The 23,863-nt window shown below is 45.3% G+C and overlaps 1 protein-coding gene across 2 annotated transcripts in view; it reads left to right on the forward strand.

The window, feature by feature from the left end:
• Positions 1-23,863, forward strand: part of MAP2K1 (mitogen-activated protein kinase kinase 1) — a 74,965-nt gene that overhangs the window by 20,721 nt on the left and 30,381 nt on the right. For both annotated transcript variants that reach the window (XM_005893283.3, XM_005893284.3), the window contains exons 2-3: positions 16,001-16,211; positions 17,619-17,765. In XM_005893283.3, coding sequence (XP_005893345.1) covers positions 16,001-16,211; positions 17,619-17,765 — 358 coding nt within the window. The remainder of the gene's footprint in view (positions 1-16,000; positions 16,212-17,618; positions 17,766-23,863) is intronic.

Raw genomic sequence — 23,863 nt, forward strand, 5'->3', positions numbered from 1 at the left:
CACAGAATCCAAGTCAGGTGTTTAGACTGCTGAAGATTAGTGAAATGTAATGGTAGGTGCAAGTCTGGCGTGTGAAAAGAAATAATGCTTTTCGTTTGTGGTGGAAGCTTCCATGTTCTACATTCTCCTACTAGGGGACTTGCGGATGCTTGGGAGCTCAGCAGTTAGTACGTTGTCAGCTGGTCTCTGGTCGCCCCTCGTTAGGGGTGGGCCTGTTCCTTGTCTGAGGGGGAACCGTTGGGAGGGACTCAGGTGCCTGGCCAGCCGAAGGGGCCCGTCGAGCTGCACTGGGTGGTGTACGAGGCAGGACGTCCCTCTGTAACAGCAGATGATAGTTCGCGGCGTAGGTTTCACATGTAGTAGGTGGTCAGTGTTGATTCATTTCTTAATTAAAAATGTCTATATTTTTCTGTTCTTTCTTTACTAAGAGGAGCTCAAGTCTCTTTAATTAAGGGAAAAAAAGGAGCTAATGATGCCCTGCTCCACTTTCAACACCATGACTAGCTCCCCCCATAGATACAAACTCTGCTCTGACTCCTAGTGGGTGCTCTTGTTTGGTGGTGTAGGAGTGATCTCTGGAGGCAGACAGCTGAGTTTGCAGTCCTGGCTCCACTCCTGCACTCCTGTGTCGATTGGGCTCGTTGCTTAACCTTTCATCCAAGTTTGTTGCCAGTGTTTGGGAGCCTACCTCTCCTGGAAGTTTGATGTCAGAAATTATCTTGACCATGAACCTTTGCATGGTCTTCCTTGGAAAAGCTCCAGTGGAACTGTCTATGAACTACTCAGGAGACAGACCTCTTGGCGGGGCGGGGGAATGTGGTGATCTTCACACGCATGTGTTGTGTTTCACCGCCTGCCCTGTGAACTTCTGGAGATCAGGACTTCAGTCTCGATGCCCCATCTTTAGCCCAGGCCCGACGTACAGTAGACAGTCTCTAAACATGAAATGCGTGCGTGAATGTCAGTGTTAGCTTACCAAGGTCATGTGGGACGGGAGGTTGGCTTCAGTGGGTTTTCTCTGATATCAAATGCACTGTTATGTGCATTGAGATTCTTGATACTGATGCTTGGATCATTTCTACTCTTTGTTCTTTTTTTTACTACTAAACAAAGCTGGGCTAGTTGGAGCCCCCAGATAGGGCCAAGAGATATGGCCCCTGCCTGACTCTGTGGTAGGTAAAGTGCTTAGTCCCAAACCAGTATGAAGAAAAGTTGGAAGTATTAATTATCTGATCAAGTAGAGTCTAGTTACTAGACTGTAAATGATAGATAATGGGCAGGGATGCCATAAATATCTTTGGGCCTGAGGGCCTGAGGAGTTAAAACTCCTCTCAGAATAGCCCAGGCAGCTCCTAGGAAGTAGCTTCTGAGGCAGGATGTGGCAAACCAGTGAGTAAATGAGAGCCTTTCTCCTTTGGAAGAAAAGGAAGTGGGTGGGGAGAAGTGAAGAGGAAGAGCCTGTGGACAAACCTTTTTTATCTGCTGCAGTAAGAGCATGCTTCTCTTTTGAATGCCAGGCAGAAACTGCAGAATTTTAACCCAAAGCGATCAAGGTCCAAAGAATGCTTCATAAGGCTGGTTTTGCTGTCTTGTTTTTCTCTACATCTAATAACTCAAGTTTAATATGCAGTGGAGTACTGTCTTAGTAGATTTTGTTTTGTAATCTTGGTCATTCATTCTCAAAATTCTCCAAGGGAGGCTTCAACACTACATGAACCAAGAACTTCCAGATGTTCAAGCTGGATTTAGAAAAGGCAGAGGAACCAGAGATCAAATATCTGTTGGATAATCGAAAAAGCAAGAGAGTTCCAGAAAAACATCTGCTTTATTGACTGTGCTAAAGCCTTTGACTGTATGGATCATGAAAAACTGTGGAAAATTCTTAAACAGATGGGAATGCCAGACCACCTTACCTGCCTCCTGAGAAATCTGTATGCAGGTCAAGAAGCAATAGTTAGAACCGGACATGGAACAACAGACTGGTTCCAAATTGGGAAGGGAGTACATCAAGGTTGTATAATGTTACCCTGCTTATTTAACATATATGCAGAGTACATCATGTAAAATTCCATGTTGGATGAAACACAAGCTGGAATCAAGATTGTTGGGAGAAATATCAGTAACCTCAGATATGCAGATGACACCACTCATGGCAGAAAGCAAAGAGAAAGCCTCTTGATGAAAGTGAAAGAGCAGAGTGAAAAAGCTGGCTTAAAACTCAACATTCAAAAAACTAAGATCATGGCATCAGGCCCCATCACTTCAAGGCAAATAGATGGGGAAGCAATGGAAATAGTGACAGACTTTATTTTCTCAGACTCTGAAATCACTGCAGATGGTGACTGCAGCCATGAAATTAAAGGATGTTTGCTCCCTGGGATAAAAGCTATGACAAACCTAGACAGCATATTAAAAAGGAGAGATATTACTTTGCCAACAGATGTCTGTCTAGTCAAAGCTATGGTTTTTCCAGTAATCATGTATGGATGTGAGAGTTGGACCATAAAGAAAGTTGAGTGCTGAAGAATTGATGCTGTTGAACTGCGGTGTTGGAGAGGACTCTTGAGAGTCCCTTGGACTGCAAGGAGACCAAACCAGTCAATCCTAAAGGAGATCGGTCCTGAATATTCATTGGAAAGACTGATGCTGAAGTTGAAACTCCAATACTTTGGCCACTTGATGCGAAGAACTGACTCATTAGAAAAGACCCTGATGCTGGGAAAGATTGAAGGCAGGAGGAGAAGGGGACAACAGAGGATGAGATGGTTGGATGGCATCTCTGTCTTGATGGACATGAGTTTGAGCATTCTCTGGGAGATGAAGGACAGGGAGGCCTGGCGTGCTGCAGTCCATGGGGTTGCAAAGAGTTGGACACGACTAGCTACTGAACTGACTGAATGTGCTGTCTAGGTAGATTTTGTTTTCTAATTTTGGTCATTCATGTATTCTTTAATGCTCTTTGAGGATTCACAATTAATGTGAGGTGTCACCCACAATCACACTCTTTTTGTAAGCAAGAATAAGTTAGAGGAAAGGTATTCTTGTTTATTTTAGAAAAGCATCTCTTTTAATGTGGCCAGCTGTTTGTTTCAGAGCACATTCTCACTATGTTCATAACAGTCTTTGGTAACACAGGACAAGAGTATGCTTCCATTTAATACATGTGAGAGAGCTTGTTCAAGGTTAGATGATCAGTTACCAGCAGAGTTGATGGAGGCTGTAGACCTCTTGATTTCAAATTCAGGGTTATTTCCACAATTTTAGTGTCTTTTGTTAAGATTGTGGTTATACATTGGAGGTAAAGTATTGACAGAGGGTGCAATTCTGCAAATAAAAAAGCCCTCAGGCATTCAGTAATGCATATATGAAATGAGATAGCCAAACTGAATTTGGTGAGCTTCAAGCATAGCTGGAAAAGCAACCATCATTTATTAATGTATTGCATAGATAGCAATAATATGAATCAGTGTTGGGTTTAGGAATTGACTCCAGGACTGTGGTTTGACAGGAGAGAAACACTTCTGTCCTTAAAATGAGCTGGTATGCACAATGGACTCGATTTGACGGTACTATCAAAGGCTTCTTTGAGCCAGTCTTTGGAACAGATAACGAGAGTTAATTATCTAAAAGAGAATTCCCCAGTGGGTTTCCAAGGAATTGGAAAGTTGAACTCAGCTGTTTTTAGACTTCAGGTTTCTACATCCTCTCAAGGAAACCAGTGTCTTCTGAGTTGTGCAGTTCTTGACTCTATTTCTGTTATGATTGCAAACTAGAATTTCTTTTAGGTTGATGTATAGTTGACTTACAATATTGTGTTAGTTTGAAGTATACAGTGCGGTGACTTGGTTTTTTGGCAATTATATTCCATTATAAGTTTTTACAAGATATTGGGTATAATTTCCTGTCCTATATATAGTAAGTCCTGTTGCTTTTCTATTTTATGTATTTCTGTTCATCTCTCCTAATTTGTCCCCCTCGCTCTGTATCTGTGAATCAGTTTCTGTTTTGTATATAGATTCATTTGTATAAATTTTTAGATTCCACATATAAGTGGTATCATATAATATTTGTCTTCCTCTGGTCTGGTTTGTTTCACTAAGAATTATGTTCTCTGGGACCGTCCGCCTTGCTGCGCATGGCAGTGCTTCATTCTGTTTTACGGTGCAGTGATCGTCCACTGTGTACGCGTACCACGTGTTCTCAAGCCAGTCGCCTGTTGCTGGGCCCTTGTCTTGGCTATTATGAATAGTGCTGCTATGAACGTTGAAGTGCAGGTATCTTTTCAAATTAGAGTTTTCTTTTTCCCAGATGTATACCCAGAAGTGGAATTGCTGGACCATAAGGTAGCTTTGTTTTTTGTTTTTAAGGAACCTCCATACTGTTTTCCATAGTGGCTGCACCGGTTTCTGTTCCCGCCCGCGGTGTAGTAGGGTTCCCTTTTCTCCACAGCCTCTCCAGCGTTTATTATTTAGAGACTTCTGTTCATAGCTACTCTGACCAGTGTGAGGTGATGTCTCATTGTGGTTTTGATCTGCATTTCAACTGTTGGCGATATTGAGCATCTCTCATGTGCCTTTTGGCTATTTCTGCGTCTTCTTTCAGGAAATGTCTGTTTAGGTCTTTTGCCTGTTTTTTGATTGGGTTGTTTGTTTTTTTGATGTTGAGTCATATGAGATGTTTGTATATTTTATATATTAACCCCTTGTCGATTGTTTCATCAAACTAGAATTCTTTACTTCTTTAAATGTCTGCTTTGCATGAGTGCATTATTGGTGATTTGACCCCAAAAGTGCATACTTAAATTGCATTCTGGTCAAATTGTGATATCTTGAATGTATCTTAAATATTTTGAGAAACACTTGCATATACGCAGAAGGCGTGCAACGTGAGAGGCATGATGTGAAGGATATTGCGGCTTGTCTAATGGAGAATCCAGTGTCCTTCCAGGAAACTGAAGATACTCAGAAGTTGCTCCCCAATTGCTGTTAACAACCCTGTAAAAGTGAACATTTTCATTTGATACAAATATACAAATTTAAGATAAGCGTACAGTTCAGAATGGCCTATCATTTTCAGATTGCCTATGTGCCAGAAAATATACAGTCAATAAAAAAATACCAGAGAGGTGGGGGACAAAAGGCTCTCTGGAGCTGTACAGCAAAAATGAGCATTGCTTCACCAGGTAGTGGATCTGTGGAGAAAGTGGAGTCTTTAGAAACCAGGATCGCTGAATGACAGCAGGTCACAAATCTGGTGATGGAAGGTAAGACGTATAATATAGAACCAATGTATGCTGAAAAAAAAAATGTTTAAGTAGTAAAATAAGTATTCTGATGGCATTTTTAGAAACTAAGATGCCAGGCTGCTGTTTATTGCTAAACCATAAACAACATCCTCAGGCATTTTAGGCTGGTGTGCTAGGGCCACGTCTTAAAAATTTTTTAACTTAGAGTTTTTATGTTTTATTGAAATATAATTGACCTATAACATTGCATAAGTTTAAGGTATACATTGTACTGATTTGGTATGTATTGCAGTATGATTGCCACTATAGCATTAGTGAATACCTTTGTCTTGTCACATAATTATCGTTTCTTTTTGTGTGTATGTGTGGTGAGAACATTTAAGATCTAGTCTCTTAGCAACTTTGAAATATATAATATAGTATTGTTGACTAGAATCACTGTACTGAGCATTAGACATGCAGAACCTGTTTGTCTTCTAACCCCAAGTCTGTAGCCTTTGGCCGGCGTCTCCCCATTTCCTCCCAGACCTAGTCCCTTAGCGTGATGTGCTGTCTCCTTCACAGTCTTGCCCCAGCGCAGCCTCCAGTTTCGTCTGGGCTCTCTCCTGGGCGCGCCTGCTCTCTGATCACTTGGGACGGCTTGTAACTTTCAGCGCTCTTCTGTTCATGCTGATGCCCGAGCCTGCATGGAGTGCTTTTCCCTCTGCTGCAGAAACTGATACCCTTCAGTTCTGTCTTCAGTGGGCATTACACTTTCTGACTTTTTCTTTCCCTTCCTCATCTTAGATGGAGTTGTCTTTTTTCTGTTCCCATGTCCCGCTGTGCCCACCTCAGTTTCAGCATTATGGTCTCCTTTACCCTGCAGTCGTTGATGTACTTGTTAGTACCCTTCCCATTGGCTTGCACTGTGATATCTGTCTGTCTTTCTGTCATCTCTATATCTCTGTCTCCCTGTTTACACACACACACACACACACACACACACACACACACACACACACACACACACACACACACACACACACACAGCCTGGTGAGGCAGGACATTGTCTTCCACCACTGTACCTCCCTAACCTCTAGCATAGATAGTGCCTATCACACCATGGATGCTCCATAATGAATCTGTGTTGCATTTTCACGGCTATAGACAGCACAGCTGTAACCTAGATATCTACTCCCATTCCTTACACCCTGCCCTCCTCTAGATTGGGCAGTCCTGGAGATTTAGATTCTCTTGGTCACATCTCTTTCTTTGGGACTCACATTTCCCTTCTGCGTTTTTTCTCTTCTCTTTGCTCTGTGCTGAACCAACTTGGAATTTGGCCCTCTTTCCTTTGTTTCCATCAAAGAACAGTAAGAACAAAATATACACAAGGCTGTTTGTGTGCATGGCAGAGTAGACTGAAGGTCTGGGGTGGGGAGAATGTCTTGTAGCAATAAAGACAACATAAACTTTGGTGGTCTTAGGTTTAGATGACCTCTGCCACTCTGCCATGTTGTATCCTTTTCTTCATCTTTTGCTGCTTCACAGCCACTCCCCATAGAAGTCTCTCCCATTTTATTCTGCGATATAATCCATCTCTCCAGCTCCACCCCTGTGTGCTGCCCAGGCCTGCTTCTGCCTATGCCAGAGCTCAGGAGCAGCCCCTTCTCAACTATGGGCCAGGCTTCCGGGCCTCAGGTATCCTCCACTCTGAGGGCATTTGTTACGAGCACACTTATTTCCTCACCCTTCACCTTCTTTGAGAAGACAGAAACGAACATTGTCAGTTTGGGTTTTCATTAAATTTCATTCTCTCTGGTCTATGATGTTACTTCTACCAGCTAGGTTTTGACTCTGCCAGACCAGTCACTCTTAAGTGGAGAGCCTGACTAATAGTTTAGGAACTTGAGTGCCTCCGTAAGCACGTGTATGGCCTTCTAGCCCTGGTCCTGAGATCAGGCTTCCCTGAGATTGCTAGAGGGGCCCAGGCAGTGAGATTTCCCCCAGAGGTGGTATGTGCTCAAAGGTGAGGTTTGCTGACCTCTCTTGTCTGTACTTTGAGCAAGGAGAAGGATGTTGCTGTAACAAACATGTTGTTTGTGTATTTAAGGGGAGAAATGGGTCTGGAGAAATGAAAATTTCTCAACGTGATCTAGAATTGGAGATGTGTTTTGAGTGCTGTGTTTTGGTTTTTGTTTTTGTTGTTTTGTTTTTGTTTTTTTTTGACTACATCTTCCTGCTTCTGGGCACTAGCTATTGATTTTTTTTTGCCCTGGGGACTCAGCTGTCCTCACCATTTTGGGTTATGAGGTCTAAGGTTGTGGTTGGATCCTTTCTCCTTAAAGAGCAACCTGCACCTGTCGTTCACAGAACACCCTGGGCCATTATTATGCAGGGAGTTGCTAAAATGTCTTTCTCTAGAGCAGGGAATTGTTTAGTCGCTAAGTCATGTCTGACTCCTTTGCGACCTCATGGACTGTAGTCTGTCAGGCTCGCCAGTGGGTGGGATCACGTGCAGCATTGTATTAAGGCCGCTTTCACCGATTTGTCCTTTCAAGAACAGTCAGCGAGTCCCATTCCGCGGCTGCCTTTGTTTTTCTGATGGTGACCACCGGTTTATTGGATTTTCTACCTAGGTCAGCCTTGGTGCTTTCTTTCATCACTTTCTGCCCCTTCCCTGCCGCCCTCTCAGGGCCGCCAGAACGTTTACTGCTCACCCCATGTGGACGCCCGGTCAGTGTCCTATCTCTTCCCTTCCCTCCCCAACCAAATTGTGTGTCAGCCTCGGATGTTCCTCTGAGAGAAGTTTCTTTTGGGGTAGATGTAATTTGCTGCCCTCTCAGGGATTTTACCTCTTAGCCAAACACACTTCTTACTTCAAAGTCACTAATGGGTAAATACCTGGTGTTAGGGATGAGCTAAGTTAGAGATTTGTTTGAAGGACATGAGCTCTTTAGCTGGTGTGGGGGAAAGATCAAACTTTGGAATTCCAACCCTAGCTTTGGTTAAGTCACTTAACTACTTCTGGCCTCCATTTCCATGTCTGTAAAACAGGAACAACATACCCATTTTTAAATGTTGTTGTGAGGATTAGGTGAGTTAATGAGTATACCATGACTAGCATTTAGGAGCTCATCTCTTAACTGCATCTAAATGTTCGTTCTTTGTCAGACTCTTACATCCCTCTTTTGTCCCTATTAAGTAAAGGTGATGCATACCTTTTTGTCCTCTGTCTTCTGATCTTTTTTCCTCTCCCTCCAAACTCAATCACTTTTTTCTTTCCTTTTGGTACCACTACAGAAGACTGGTCCTTCAGAAATTAACTCAAGTGTGGCTAATATGAACACATTTTTGTCCACTGGGGCAGAAGGAACCATAGGCTGTCAGTTCTTTCAAGCAACAATTTGACACGCCCTGTCTGATTCAGGATGTTGTTCAGTATTTAAGAAGAGTGTGAGTGGGTGATCCTGTCACTCCAGAGGTTCCTGTGTGTGTGTGTGTGTGTGTGTGTGTCAGCATGCCTGTCTGCAGAAACATGCCATGGGAAGGTTCTTTATATGATTTCAGAAGGCAGTTTGATTCCAAGGATGAAGTTGGGTTGTTTTTTTTGAAGGATAGGAATATGTGATGATTATTTATTTCTTTTACTCAAACTCATTCTCTTGACTTTTAAAAATATTTGCTTATTGGCTTGGAAGCTATTTGATTTAAAGTGAAATTAGTGACAAACATCTGTCCCGACTCTCATTTTCTGTTTTTTTTACTTTTAAACTTTATTCTCCCAGTGTTCTTTGCTCTTAATGTTCTTACTCCCAGTTCTGTACCACAGTCTATATTGTAGACCCTGCTGGAACGCCCTTTCTCCTTTTTTGCTATCTAAATTTTATATGTTCTTCTAGAATCCTACAAAAATCATCTTGATTGCTCAGCATATTCCGAACTGCAGAGCCGTCTGTGTCCTAGGCTCTTTGTGAGGCTTAGGGAACCTGAAGGATCGTCTTTGCTCTGAAGTCTTTGGGAGTGGTGGTGAAGCCGGTAAAGGCAGTAAAGGTGGTGTTGAACAACGTTGTGCACTTTTCTACGCTATTACTTATTGCATGAAAACGGGAAAACGCAGGGATTTCATCAGTACAATGGGGCTGACAGTGGCAGTTGTGCCATGGTGGCAGGAATTTAGGTGCTTATCCATGTTTAGCAGAATACCTGGCACACAGCACGTATGCAATAAATCAGTAGTAGGTACTGTCAAATCACACATTATTCTTATTAACCAACAATTACTGACAATACCATAGCAATATGAAATATTTGTTTATCAATTTTGGTGATTCCAGTACTTTTTATATTGCACTTTCACTTAATCTGTGAAATCACCTTTTATTTACCATCACATCATTGTCTTAATTTGCCCTTCTTTGTCTGTATTCCTTTCACTATTCACCGAGGGCCTTGTAGTGTCACCGAAGACCTGGGGAGATGAAACAAACCTATAATATGACATCAGAGGTCAACAGGCTTATTGGCAAACTGGACAGAACTGAGGAAAGAATCAGTGACCTAAAAGAAGGGTTCATAAAAACTATCCAAGCTGAAACACAAAGAGGGAAAAAAAGAATAAAAGGAAATCAGAACGGAGCTTTCAAGGCAGATTGATCTGATTATCAAGAGATACTGAGATTGAGAAAGAGAGAGGAGACAGAACTGACTGGAACTTTTAGAGGAATTTACTTTTGTGATTGTGGAAGCCTGTTAAGGCCAAAAGCTTCAGGGTAGGCTGGCAGGCTGGAGACCCATGAAAGAGTTGCACTATAAGTCCAAAGGCAGTCCGCTGGAAGAATTCTTCTACTGCTGGTAAGGCCCGTTCACATTATGGAAGGTAATCTGCTTTACTAAAAGTTTACCAATTTAAATGTTCATCTCATTTCCCCCCCAACACCCCAAAAACCCAGAAACATCCAGAATAATGTTTGATGAAATACATTGGCACTGAGACCCAGCAATGCTGACACATGGAATTAACCATCATATGTCCCTTCCTAGTCACTACCCTCCCCCACCAAAGGGTAATCACTTTTTAACTTTGTTTTTGTTTTTGGATTTTTAAGAAATTGAAGTGTAGTTGATTTACAGTGTTATGTTAATTTCTTCTATACAGCAAAGTGATTCAATTATATATATCTTCTTTTTCATATTCTTTTCAACTGTGGTTTATCACAAGATATTGAATATAGTTCCCTGTGCTACACAGTAGGGCCTTGTTGTTTATCCTACTGTTGTTTATATAATATTCTGTATTATAGTTTGCATCACTGTTTATAATAGTGTAGTTTAGTTTTGAATTCTATATAGATGGAATGACATAGTGTGTATTCTTTTGTATCTGGTCTCTTTCACAGAGCCTGTATACGTACTCCTAGAATTTTACTCCCCCATTAGTTAACCAGCCCTTCCCAGAGCGCCTGCAGGATGGAGGTGGGGCTATAAGCTTCTCCCCACCATGTTGTCCAGGGCTGGCCATGGTCGGCACACATGGGTGGGCTGCGCTAACACAGGTGGGCTAGTCCAGGTTGGAGTCTGGAGGTTGTGAGCTGTGCCTTTGGCCCCTTGGCCTTCCTCATCCAGGCCCCTTTTCCTCTCTCCTTGCCTTTGTAGCCCCCTGCATCTCCTGCTGTCTGTGGTTTGGCCATGTAGAGACCCTTGGTGCCAGCTCTACCCCTTTCCCCTCACCTCCCTGGTTGAAGCTCCTCAGCCCCTCAGTCCAAATACACCCTCTGCCTTATTCTGCACCTCCTCAGCTGGCTATCATGTTGATAGACTTCCTTTGAGACATCTAGACCACTCTCTCCAACCTACTCCCCATATCCTTTTTTTTTTTAGTGGGTGTGGAAATCAAGGATACCAGAAAAGGAGGCAGCTCCCAAGACCTCTCGGATGGGGAGTGCATAGGATGTAGGTCAGGGGCGCATCCTTAGTCTCTGGGGGTTGTTCCCTTTCTGCCTTTCTTTCCTCCGGCCCTACTGGCCGAATTCCTCAGGAGGAGGAGAAGTTCATCACTCCCTGGGCTCTCTGGTGAGGAGACCCACGTGCACCGGGGCTCCCCCTCCCCTCCCAGCACAGTGAGTGGGGGTCACCCCCTGCTCTTCCCTCTGTGCTTCCTCCTGGTGGGGGTGGGGCCTGCCACCTGCCGCCGCCGTGCTCAGGTTGGTGACAGACAACGGGCTGGTGTTTGGCGTGCATTTGTGGCTCATTTCTGTTTGGTGTGTGTCAGTCTGATGACCCCATTCCTTGGTCTGGACATTGCCTCCCTCCACCTTTCAGGTCAGCTTCCCGTTGTAATGACCATCAAAGTTGAAGGTGGCAATGTTTTAGGAGTTGGGAGACCTGCCGCCCGTAAGCTGTGGGACCTCGCCCTCTGTGCACCTCCGTCTCCTCACTTGTGGAATGGGTTGCATAACGTGGTCTTTCAGGTCTCTCCATGTGCTGCCTTGTGTGCTGCTGCTTGATGTGAACATCGAGCCAGGAATGAAAGGTTCCAGCTGTGGCCGTGTAATGAGGCTTAGCAGATGGGTGAGTTGAGAGGGAAGGAGATGTTCTGTAGGCTCATCCCCACCCACTTCATTGTGCCTCCCTGGTGTTTTCAGAACATGAATGACAACCCATGTTTTTCTCCAAGTCCCTTGTTTTTCTTCTGTGTTCCCATTTCAAGCCTGTGCTCGTGTGTCTGGATGAACTCGTGTTTACTGACAGCCCTGGTGCAGAGTTCACGTTGCAGTGTGTTGTTCCCTTTCTGCCCTAGGCAGTGTGCGTGCTGGGGGTTGGAGCTATCGCAGCTGCTCCCTGAAGAGGGCCGGGTGTGTCAGAGATGGAACCTGCTAGGCTCCAGGTTCTTTTCTTAATCCCTAGTCCTGATATTGCTGATTTCAGTGAAAACCAAAGATTGTGAGAGAGGCTAGTTCTCATCCTCTGAGTGTTGGAGATTTGTCGGGTGGCTGGAGGTGAGGGGCCCCTCTCTTCCTATTTCCTCTGTGTGAAGCATTTCATCTTGGGAGGGCACAGATGAGCCTGTTGAACATTATCTGTTCCCTGTGTGAGAGGAAGCAGTACTGAATGCTGATATCTTACTGATTGATTTCTCTTTAATGAGTCGTGAAAGTCGTTTTGTGGCCAGGACTTTCCTTTCACCTTCAGATACAATCTTTTGTCTTTCATTCTCTGAAATAGTTTTTAAAACACTTTTAGAGGCTTTTTAATAATTTTTAAATTACAGGAAATTAAATTACAGGAAGGACAAAAGACAGTAGTTTTTGGAGCCTGCTGTTGATGCTGTGGCTTCTCCTTATCCTCCAACCCACTCCCACCTGCCCCAACATTTGTGTTGAAATGTGTCAAAATGCCTGTATTTTGTCCCATTAGTTTTCTGTTTTGATCCTGTCCTGGTGAAGTAAGCATCTTCACACTCTGTTTTATAGGAGAGAAAACAGACTGTCAAGTTAAATGACTTGTTCATGGTCACCCAGCTAGTTGATGCCCAGTTCGGGATAAGCATCCAGGATTTCTGATTACTGTGACTCATTAATTTGGTGACACCGGTCCACCCCCAGTCGTCAGGAAAGTCTTGCCACCGTAGCTTGTAGTTTTTGCCATGTCTCCTCGCTCCGTGGCTCCACCCTCTGAAAGCACAAATCAGAAGCTGGGTCCTTAGCTGATGGAGTAGGCGGAAGGACCGTGAAGCACAGGAGGGAGGGCAGGGAGGAAGGTGGCACAAAGCCCAGATTTAGTTTTTCTTCCTCAAAATGGGAGAATTCCTTATTTCTGCAGAGTCAGAAAATGAGCAGAGTCAGCGTCCCTCCCACCTTCCCCCTCCCCCTCCTCAGCCCCCAAATGGGCGTGGCTTCTTGTGGCCAGTGTTTCTCACAAGGCAGTTGTTCAGATTGACTTACGAGGGAGACGGGGTGGCATCTGAGGCAAAGTGCTCTTCATGTAGGGACACCATTTATACCATTTTTTCGTCTGATTGAGCCCTGGTGTGTTAAGTGCGCCACCCTAGGATCTCACCCATGTTTGCAAGTCACCACCCTTGAAAGTATGGAACTTTTTGAAGAGGTAATACAGCATCATGATTAAGGTTAGAGATTCTCTCTGCCCAGGTTTGACTCCTGGCTCTGCCACTTACTAGATTACAACCTTTGAAGAGTTACTTCCCCTGTCTGTGCTTGAGTTCACTCTCTGTTGTAATTGTAGGGGTGTGGATTAAATGCATTAATATGTGTAAAACACTCAAAAGAGAATACGGTGTTATTAAGGAGAGTGATGATCTTTTCATCTAGCCCCCCTTTCTTCTCTCCCTCATATATGCTCAGTGTGGGGGTGTGTATGTGTGTGTATGTTCTTTTTTTTGGCCGCACTGTATGGCGTATGGGATCTTAGTTCCCCAACCAGGGATTGAACCTGTGCCCCCTGCATTGGAGGCGCAGAGAGTCAACCACTGGACCACCAGGGACGTCCCTGTGTGTGTGTGTTCTAGAGAGCTTTTTGAGTCTGCATTTCCAGTCAGACTACTGACCCTCCAGGCAGCTGTAACCTCATCCAGGTTTTAGCTGTGAGGTCTGTCTGCATTTGACGTGTGTTTCTAAATGTTGTCATCAATGGGCTCCTTTGTGGAGAGACCTTAGAGAAGGGAAACCAGAGGGTGTGAGCTGTGCACTCCCAGCAGCCATGGTTCCAGCGCCCTACCTGAAGGCCTGAGGGGAGCATGAGGCTGAGCTGAGCCTTTCAGGATGACGATATTGACCAACTGTCTCGGTCTGCGGGGGCTACATCACAAAATACCATAGGCTGGGTGGTTTACATAACAGAAATTACTTTTCTCCTAGTTCTGGAGGCTTGAAGTCCGAGATGAGGACTGGTTGACTTGCCAGCATGGTTGGGTTTTGGCGAGACCTCTCTTTCTGGCTTGTAGAGACTGCTGTCTTGCTGTATCTTCACACAGCCTTTCCTTGGAGTGTGTAGGGGATAGGCCACCTCTTTTACAAGACTATCAGTCCTATCTGAATAGGGCTCTACCCATATGACCTTGGAGAAGGCAATGGCACCCCACTCCGGTACTCTTGCCTGGAAAGTCCCATGGACGGAGGAGACCTGGTGGGCTGCAGTCCATGGGGTCGCTAAGAGTCGGGCACGACTAGGCGACTTCCCTTTTCACTTTCATGCATTACAGAAGGAAATGGCAACCCACTCCAGTATTCTTGCCTGGAGAATCCCAGGGACAGAGGAGTCTAGTGGGCGGCTGTCTATGGGGTCGAACAGAGTCGGACACAACTGAAGCGACTTAGCAGCAGCAAACACTGGGGGTTAAGGTTTCAACTTACAAATTTTTAGGGGACAGTTCAGTTGATGGCCCCAGCCTTCTTTCCCCGCAGAGTTACCCAGTGAGGAAGATGGGGAAAATCAGCCCCGTGTCCTCTCTGGCCCCGTGTACCATGTTATTTGTAAGGCAGTATTGGATCCTCCCATACACTGGGGAGGCATAGGGTCTCCATCTCCTCCTTAAGGTTTGGAGTATAATGTGAACGAAGAGTGGAAGACGGTGCTTGCTCTTACCCTTCAAGCTCAGAAATGGTGCCTGTCGAGGGGAGGTCACCAGCTTCCTGATGCGTAATGCCTGCCTGTCTTGCCACCCGTGTTGTTTGTCTAGACTAAGGACAAAAATGAAACATGGTAGAAGCGCTCCTTACCACCCTTCTCTTCACAGGCTCCCGGGAGGTAACGAGCGCTTTTCAGTTCTTTATGTAAAACGCACTAGCGGGCTGCTCTCTGCCACACCCACTCACTCTGGCACCCACTGGTTGGATTATGTGCTTACTAAGAGATGATTTGTCCCCAAAGTCATTTGTACAGTTATAGCTGGAACTGTAATTAAGTAATGTATGTATTTAAATATAAGATAAACTGATGAAATATGATTGCAAATGAAGTGGTTTTCTTTTTTCTCCCTCTGTGAATACTGGTTAAGAGCTGTGCAAAGACTCAGTAAGTCCAAGTCAGTAAAAAAAAAAAATTACTGTCAAATTAGGTGAGCATTAAAATGGGAGAAAGTCATCCAACTCTTAAAGTTTTATGGAGATTATTCTGTTGACATCTTTACTCCACCTGAAAGAATTTGGAAATGATAGGCACTGTATGTGGAGCTCTTACTCAAAGAAGGTGGGTGAATGAATGCACTTCATGTTTGTTGCAAAAGTAAAAATTTTAGGTATATCCTGTTTGCTGTGTTTTGATTCACCTTGTTCCTGATCTGATCACATGGAGAAGGAGGGTTTCTGTTGTGATTCAGGTTAGAGCCTGTTTCGACGATGTGCTTTGGTTTCAATTTAGTGATTTTAGGAAATAGATTGTACTTTGTTTATGGTGTTGTAAAACCAACACTCGTGGGACTTTTTGAAACTGGGGTTTTAAGGCAGAGTAAGGTGGCTCGCTCTGGATTTTAGTAGATTCTGTGGTTCCTTTTGTAGGCCCAGAGCCTACTGAGAGAGAACTCATTCCCTTATTTTACAAACGAGGAGACCAGACCTTGAGAGGGGAAGTGTGTCTGTGGTGAGCCGTGAGGGGTGGTAGAGTGCAGGGGGCAGACCCACAGCAGGTGAGACCCTCCCCGAGCCGCCTCCGTCAGCTCTCTCTCTGGCCCCAGCGCTGGAGCTCTCCACAGCAGGAGCGCTCCTTTGGGTGGGCTTCTCTGATGCCGGTGTTGACCTGTGCTCCCCACTTTGGGACAGGACCAACCTGGAGGCCTTGCAGAAGAAGCTGGAGGAGCTGGAGCTCGATGAACAGCAGCGGAAGCGCCTCGAGGCCTTTCTGACCCAGAAGCAGAAGGTGGGGGAACTGAAGGATGATGACTTTGAGAAGATCAGTGAGCTGGGTGCCGGCAATGGAGGTGTGGTGTTCAAGGTCTCCCACAAGCCGTCCGGACTTGTTATGGCCAGAAAGGTGAGGGCACTTTAAAAAAAAAAAAAAAAAGGACTGAATCAAGCTTGCCTTGGTAGACAGGTAATTGGATTATCTCTTAGAAGACCTGGGAGCCTGGAGACAAGGGTGGAAAGAAAATTGACTTTTCATTCAGTACACTTTTGTGCTGTTTGAAGTTTGAATTCGTGTTATCTGTTAGATTACAGATAAACACACTCATGATGTGTTAGTGTATTTATCCCACTCCCCAGACTGGAAAATAATAGCAAGGAACCCTTTGTTAGCTTTCTGGGTGCTCTGGAAAGAAAGCTGAGATGGTCATTTGCCATTTTTCAAGAGCAGGGGCTGCTTTCATTTACCCAGCCCCAGGGACACACATTGGAGAAGGAAATGGCAACCCACTCCAGTGTTCTTGCCTGGAGAATCCCAGGAACGGCGGAGCCTGGTGGGCTGCGGTCTATGGGGTCACACAGAGTCGGACACGCCCGAAGCAACTTAGCAGGGACACACAAAACACTGACTTCGTGTTGCTTCTCCGAGCTCCACCCCTGCCATGCTTCCCCTTCGTCTCCCTGCAGTACGGCGTCCTGGCTCCGCACCCTGCGTGCAGTCCTTGAGCTGGACGTGCCTCCCTGGTGACCCTGAGTCCTCCTCTTTCTGGACAGCAGATTTGGACTCTTCCATGTTTTGCAGCACACCATGTTCGTTTCTGTCCACATATTTTTGCTCATGCTGTTCCTTCCATCTTTTCAAACACTTCCCATCTTCAAGGCCCACCTCCTGTCTAGCTTTCACTAGCGCCCACGCTGCTAACCGCTGCTTCCATGTCTTCTGACACTCATTGTCCGTGGCTCTTTTTAGAAGCTCAGCCTTATTCGGTAACCATTTCATGTTTTTGTCACCTGTCTCCTCAGCTGAAACAAGGGACAGCATGGTGGGGCGAAGATAAGGAGGCCCCCCAGGCCTTGGCTAAATCTCAACCACATCAGGCTCCTAAGGTCAAGGGGAAGTCTCCTGGGCAGCTTAGATTGGCAGACCCAGTTCCTCATCCCCTTCTGGTCCTGCAGCCCTTGGGTATCAACCAAGTCTCTAAGGCCACTTCCCCTCATCTCTCAGCTTCCCAGGTCCTTTTGTTCTTGGGAGCAAAAGGGCCCCTCTTCCTCAGTCTTGGCTCCTGGGAGTGGAGGCACAGCTGTCCCTCCCCTGGGTACAGCTCCTCCAGTGCCAACACCTGCCTTGGTTATGTTGGCACTCAGCACTCTAGCTGGCCAGTAACCTGTTTGTTGAAACTTGCCTGTTTCCTCTCTTCCCACCTTTAGGAGCTTAAGCATTTCAGAAAACTTCTGTCTATCCACCCACCCACCCCTCCACCCCTCCATCCATTCATATATGTTTAAAGCTTCTCTTCCTTCCACTTTCTTTCCCCAGCTAATTCACCTGGAGATCAAACCTGCCATCCGGAACCAGATCATAAGGGAGCTGCAGGTTCTCCATGAGTGCAACTCGCCTTATATCGTGGGCTTCTACGGGGCGTTCTACAGCGACGGCGAGATCAGCATCTGCATGGAGCACATGGTGTGTGGCAGCCTGGCAGCCTCTGAAGAGCGGCCTGGAAAGCTGGGGGCTCCAGTCTGACCTTTGCTCTGAGATGTGACCTGACCGATTGCTTCCTTGTTCCTCCCTGGATCCAGATCACTATCTGGGGCATTTAGGAAACCTGACTGTAGAAGTTGGATTAACCAAGAAAATGACAGGCCTCCTTCCTAAGTCCCTGTCTCTTCAGAGAGGTGGCAGCAACCAGGTGTCCCTAGGTTGTACCTGGAGCACATCTCTCAGTTTTCTTGATCCCAAGATTTTGATGTGGGTCAAGCCTGGTTAATGTAGTTTAAACCCATATATTACCTGCCATGCTGTGTACTAGGTACATGGTTCAGGGGTTATGAAGATGAGTGAAAGTGGGTGACTCCCTGCTTTCAGAGAGTTTATAACTTGCTATAAGAGCAGGGTTAGCAAAATTAATACTGATGAACTAATAGCTATTGGGTATATATCATATTAAGCACCACCCTAAGCAAATTAATATTATATTTCTACAAACACCTTATTGAGTTGGGTACATTATCTGCATTTTACAAGTGAGGAAACTGAGGCACAGAGAAATGGAATAACTTAATCAAGGTCAGGCAACTGGTAAGTAGAATTAGTAAAATGTGAACCAAGGCTGTCTTACTCCAGTGTACTTTGTTGAGTTTACTGGATAGGGATTGGGGATCTCTTTCTATCCTTGATGGCCAGAAGTTCAAAGGGAGAGAGGCTGGCTTCAAGGTTGTTAATCTTTTCTGTCCCCAATAGGCAGCATGGCACAGGGCACTTTAGTATCTGAGATGTTGATTCATAATTCCCTTCTTCACAAAAATCCAAGCAGACACTTTGTTCTGTTTACCATTGTTTCTCCAAAGCCACAGCAGGTGCTCAATAATTATTTGTTTATAGATGTCACTTTCTTGTCGTGTCCTTGGAAAGTTTTTTATCTTTCTGATTCTCCGTTTCCTCATCTGTAAAATGGGCACTGTTATACCTGCCTTGTTGTGGTGAGGATTAAAATAAAAGATGTAAGTCTTCTACCACACTATCTGACTCAGAGTACACCTTTTGTAGACTTTAGCTTTTGCTTTATCCTCACTGGAGCTGACAGTTCAGAGACCAAGGCTAACGTGACCGAGTCTCCCTGCTTCATGGGTGCTCTGCTTTCAGTCCCAGCCTTGTGTCCCTCAGCAACTTCTCTGCTTCCTTCCTGATTCTCTAGACCTGTCTTCAGCTCTGTAATGAGAGCCCCAAGGCCTGGTCTTAAACTCTAGGAGAACCCTCCCAGGATGTTTGTCCCTTGCCGATGCCCCAGTTAAATTGAACATCTTTTCATTTTAATGATTAAGAAATGCCATTCACCGGGTTTCAGGCATGTGCTGACTGTCTCTGCAGTACCATATGGAACGTAGGTTCTGAAATATGTCTTTGGTGCACCTGAAGGTCCCTGAGAAAGCTCTCATTCCTTCTTGCTTCCGCGAGAGTGAAGCAGTCTTTCTGGGAAGCATGTGAGCGTTTCTGGCTTGGTCTCAACCCAGGCCTGGGGTGCCGATTATTCTCAGCCTGGTAGGGTGGGGAAGGGCAGAGGGGCGGGGCTGCTGCTCGTCCCTGGGGTTTCTTGTGCTCTTTGTGCTGATGATGGTTGGTTTTCCAGCTTTAGCCCAAGAGTTGGATGAAAATGTGTAAATGGCAATGGAGGTCCTTGAAAACTAGAAGGGTGAGAGGGTGGAGGTGATGGTGATCAACTAGTGGTAAAACAGGAAAGGCCTGAGCAACCTTTTTCCCGCTTGGGTCTTGCTAAAATAACAGAGAATGGGTGGCGGCATGGCTCGACACAATGGTAACTAGCTTTCGCATCTTCTGCCACTTGAGTCCTTTTCATGTTATGTGACTTGTTAATCATATCAGCCCTGTCATATGACATGGATTGACCCCCACCCCTACCCCAAGCTGGTAGATGGAGAGAGTAAGGCCTTGAGAGGTTTAGTAATTAGTCTAAGTTTTATAACCAGTAAGTGTCAGAGCTGAACTCTTAACTGATGTCACTAACCAGATCCACCTCCTTTAAATTTCATATTGCCTCCATTACGCTATATAAGTCATGTACCCTCTCAGGATTTTCTCATCTCTGCAGAAAAATGTTTGGACTGGATCTTTTCTAGGGACCCCTCCCCATGCTAACCTTTTGAGTTTCTGTGGTTTTTGGCCCTCATAGCCAGTCAGTTCACTACATTAGTTAATCATTATGGAATCAGCTTCACATGCACTTATTTTAGTGCCTATTAGTACAAAGTGCCACATGAGCTGCTGCAGGGATGGGGACATTGAGAGCAGTGTCATGGTGAGGGTGTCGCTGTGGACATGGGGGCTCTTTGATCACCAGATATGTGTCTCCTCATGTCTACTGTCTTCTGAACCATCAGAAATTCTTTCCTGAGTAACCTCCAACCCCTTTATTAGAGGGTAGCACAAAACTGGAGGTTATTCTTCCTTTAATAGAGGAGCCAGGAGGTGGTTTGTAGGTTTGAGCATGGTTGACCTCCAGGGTGCTTGCTTCAGAGGTTAGGATCAGGCCCTAAACATTGATAGTCAGTGGCCTCTTCATTTATCCAGATCCGGCTGGAAGCCGTATGTGGCATCTTGCCACATGGCGTTCAGTCTTTCTGTTTGTCTTAAATTAACCTGTGTTGAGACTTCCTCATACTGGAACCCTTCTTTCTTCAGTCTGGATTCAGAGATACTGATCACAGCCTCGTGCTCCTTGCCCACGTTCAGCCTTTCCCTCCCAGAGGACGAGATGACACAGGATGTCACGGGGGTTGGCACCCATTCTCTTAGCCCATTGCTAGTAGCTGCAGGTCGGTTGTTTTCCCCCATGGATTTGGCTCTCTGGGGTGAGTGAGCTCTTCTCACTTAAGTCCTCAAAACAAGGTGTCTCTGGAATTACCTGAGGAGGTAATTACCTGGGAAAGGTGAGCCTGGGAAACTGGCCGTCAAAAGCTTTCTGGGGCCAAGCACAGTGTAGGACACCTATTAGGTGATATGTGTTGACCAACTGATGAGGCAGGCCAGGATGGGGGGGCGCATGGTCAGGCCTGGGGCTCAAGAGAGAGTTAGGGCCTCCTGTTTCTGGGGGTACCTAGGCCCAGCTGAAACTGCTTCAGTACTAGTGGAGAGGCTCAGAGCTGCCAGGGACGGGACCCTGGAAGGAAGCAGTTGTGGCCTGAAGTCTAAGCAGCCATGCCCCAGGGTAGCTGTCTGCTCTCGGCTGGGCATGCTCACCCCTTCCTTGGTCCCTGCACAGGCCTCCTGCAGATGAGCTCCTGCACCGGCTGCTTTGCCAGGACAGTTTTCTAATGGCTGCCTGCCACTTCTCTTTGGGGATTTCTGCTTTGTCTCAGCTTCCCCATTTGAAAGGTGCTGTCATGTAGAGCTCTGTTCATTAGCCATATCCTACCTTCCCAGGCTCTCTGGCCCTCTCTGTATCACAGTGTTTGCATGATGTCCTTTGTCACTGGCATTTTCCCCCAATGCTTTACTATAAAAAATTTCAGAAGTACAGAAAGTTGCAGGAATTGTGTAATGTGCTGTCTAAACCCACCACCTCAATTCTACCATTAACATCTTCCCGTGTTTGCTTTTATCACACCTGTCCATTTATGTATTGCTCAGATACATAAATTATTGGGATGTACTTTAAATTTGTCATTAGCATGCACTGAGCCCTATCTTCTCAATGCACTTGGCTAGGGCTGACCTTTTCTAGAAAAAAGCTGTGTTTGTACTGCCCAGTCTGGATTTTGAGACCCAAGGGGTACCTGGATGCTGCCTGATCAGAACAGGAATGTTCTTGTCTTTGGGGAAGGAGACTCCTGCTCAGGGGTAGCTGAGCAACCAGAGAGCTGGGAACTCAGGGTTGATGTTTCAAGCTCTCTTTTTTTTTCCATAAAGCATTTGTCTCTTCTATAGAAAACCTTCACAAAAGCACCACTGACTTAGTTAATAATCGGCTTCTAAAAATAAGCCCAGTTTTCAGCAGCTTTAGTCAGCGAAGGCAGGTCCTTGGCAACTGCAGTAGAATTGAAAGGTTGGGAGGTGAGTCGCAGGCAGCACTGGGTGAGCCTGACTGTGGTTTGTGCCTCTTAAATCCTGCTCCTCCCCTTGCCCATACTGTAACTCTGCTTGTAGTATAGAAGGAGGCTAAAGGGAGGAGAGCCAGCATTTCTTCCTTGTTAACAGAAATGTTTACTATACCAAGGTACTTCACTGGGCTGCCTTCTGACCTGGCAGTGGAACCTGAGAGCGTTTTCTGCCTTGTTTGCATCACAAATTTGGGCAGAGTTGCTCTGTTCCCTAGCTTTAAGTATACAGTCTTCCCTAATAATTAGGCAAAGTCGTTCAAACAAAGGGTCTGAAATCACATTCAGTTGAAAGCAAAATAGAAATAGCCAGAAACTTTCTGCACTGGAGTCCCTGTGCCTGTCAGTAAGGGAAATTGAGAGGTGCTGTGGCCTTTCTTGGAGCCTGCTGACTTGGGTGTGTTTACCTGGGCTGTGGTGCTGGTCTGATTTGGCCACCAGGGGCTTGTGGCATTGTGAAGGCAGCCAGGCTCAAAGGGTGACTCAGGCACCCGCCTGGGTCACAGCCAGGGTAGGGCTCTCCCGAGGGCTCTTGGAAAATGTGTGTTTACGGAGAAGTTCTCTTTGGCTCTAGATTAATAATTCCCATCTCATAGCACAGTTGAATTTTCGGTTGAATTTTGAAATCTTCCCCTGTGCTCCTTGGTTGTCTGACCCATCGTTAGGTAGTTGTGCCTGGGAGTTTGTTGTGATGAGAAGTCTAACGTATTCAGGCTGTTAGTATGCATATGCCTACACGCCTGCACACCTGCACTGTCTTCTTTTTCATTAACATCCATGATCCGTAGCTGATCTATGATAGAAAGTCATTGGTCCAAACTGTCCTTTCTGTAAGCGTAGAATATTAAGTTGATAATCTGTGGTTAGCATTATTTTAGGTAACTTTAAAAAATGATTTTTATTTACTTATTTTTTTATTTTTGGCTGCCCTGGGTCTTCATTGCCAAGCATGGGCTCACTCTAGTTATGGTGTGTGGGCGTCTCATTGCAGCGGCTTCTCTTATTGCAGAGCATAGGCTCTAGGGCATGTGGGCTTTAGTCGCTGGTGTTCAGGCTTAGTTGCCCTGTAGCATGTGGTGTCTTAGTTCCCTGACCAGGGATTGAACCCATGTCCCCTGCATTGGCAGGCAAATTCTTAACCACTTAGACCACCAGGAAAGTCCCTAGGTAACATTTTTCAAGAGCTCTGTATCCCTGAACGAGTCTTACTTGTTTTCTCACTTCCTTTAGAAAGAAAGCAGTGTTGTAACTTCCTAACAAATTTTGCACAAACTGGATGCTCAGTAAGTATCTGTTAATTGATTTATAGGTTTAATTCTCCACTTTCATAAATGAGGTCAGTTTTTTTTTTTTTACTTTTAAAAGGTAAAACATTTATTTATTGTAGAAAATTTGTAAGTCATAGAAAAGCATAGAGAAGAAACTATTGCACGACAGAAATCCCTGATCTTACTATATAGACTGGAGCATTTTGGTAACATTTTTGATACTCTGATTTTGTGTGAGTATATGCACACTTCAGTTTTATAAAAATGAGATTATGCTGTGTCCTCCTTTTGTTTATTACGTCATGCATTGCTCTCCAACCTTCTGTTTCTTGGCTGCATCATAGAGACTGGGTGGTGTTGGAAGCGGGATCTCTGTGGGAATGTCTCTCTACTTATCCTACCCAGATCTCGCCCTCTTCAAAGGCTCAGGTTCTGTGTCCCCTTGTTGTGAACGCTTCTGCTGGCCGCTTTGTCCAGGGATCGCTCCCTCTGAATACCTGTAGTGATGTCTTTTCTCTTCATTTAACTGTTTGTTCCCTGCCCTGTTTCAGAGGAGGATTCACGGTGCCTCACAACTTTATGATGTGTTCTGTCTTCCCAACCAGAGGGTGTTATTTCCTGTCCTTATAGTTTCTTCATTTGTAGTTCCTCACATATCCCTCTGCCTTATGCAGAGGTGATT

The sequence above is a fragment of the Bos mutus genome, chromosome 10 (assembly GCF_027580195.1).
Source record: "Bos mutus isolate GX-2022 chromosome 10, NWIPB_WYAK_1.1, whole genome shotgun sequence".
In the NCBI taxonomy this organism is placed as follows: Eukaryota; Metazoa; Chordata; class Mammalia; order Artiodactyla; family Bovidae; genus Bos; species Bos mutus.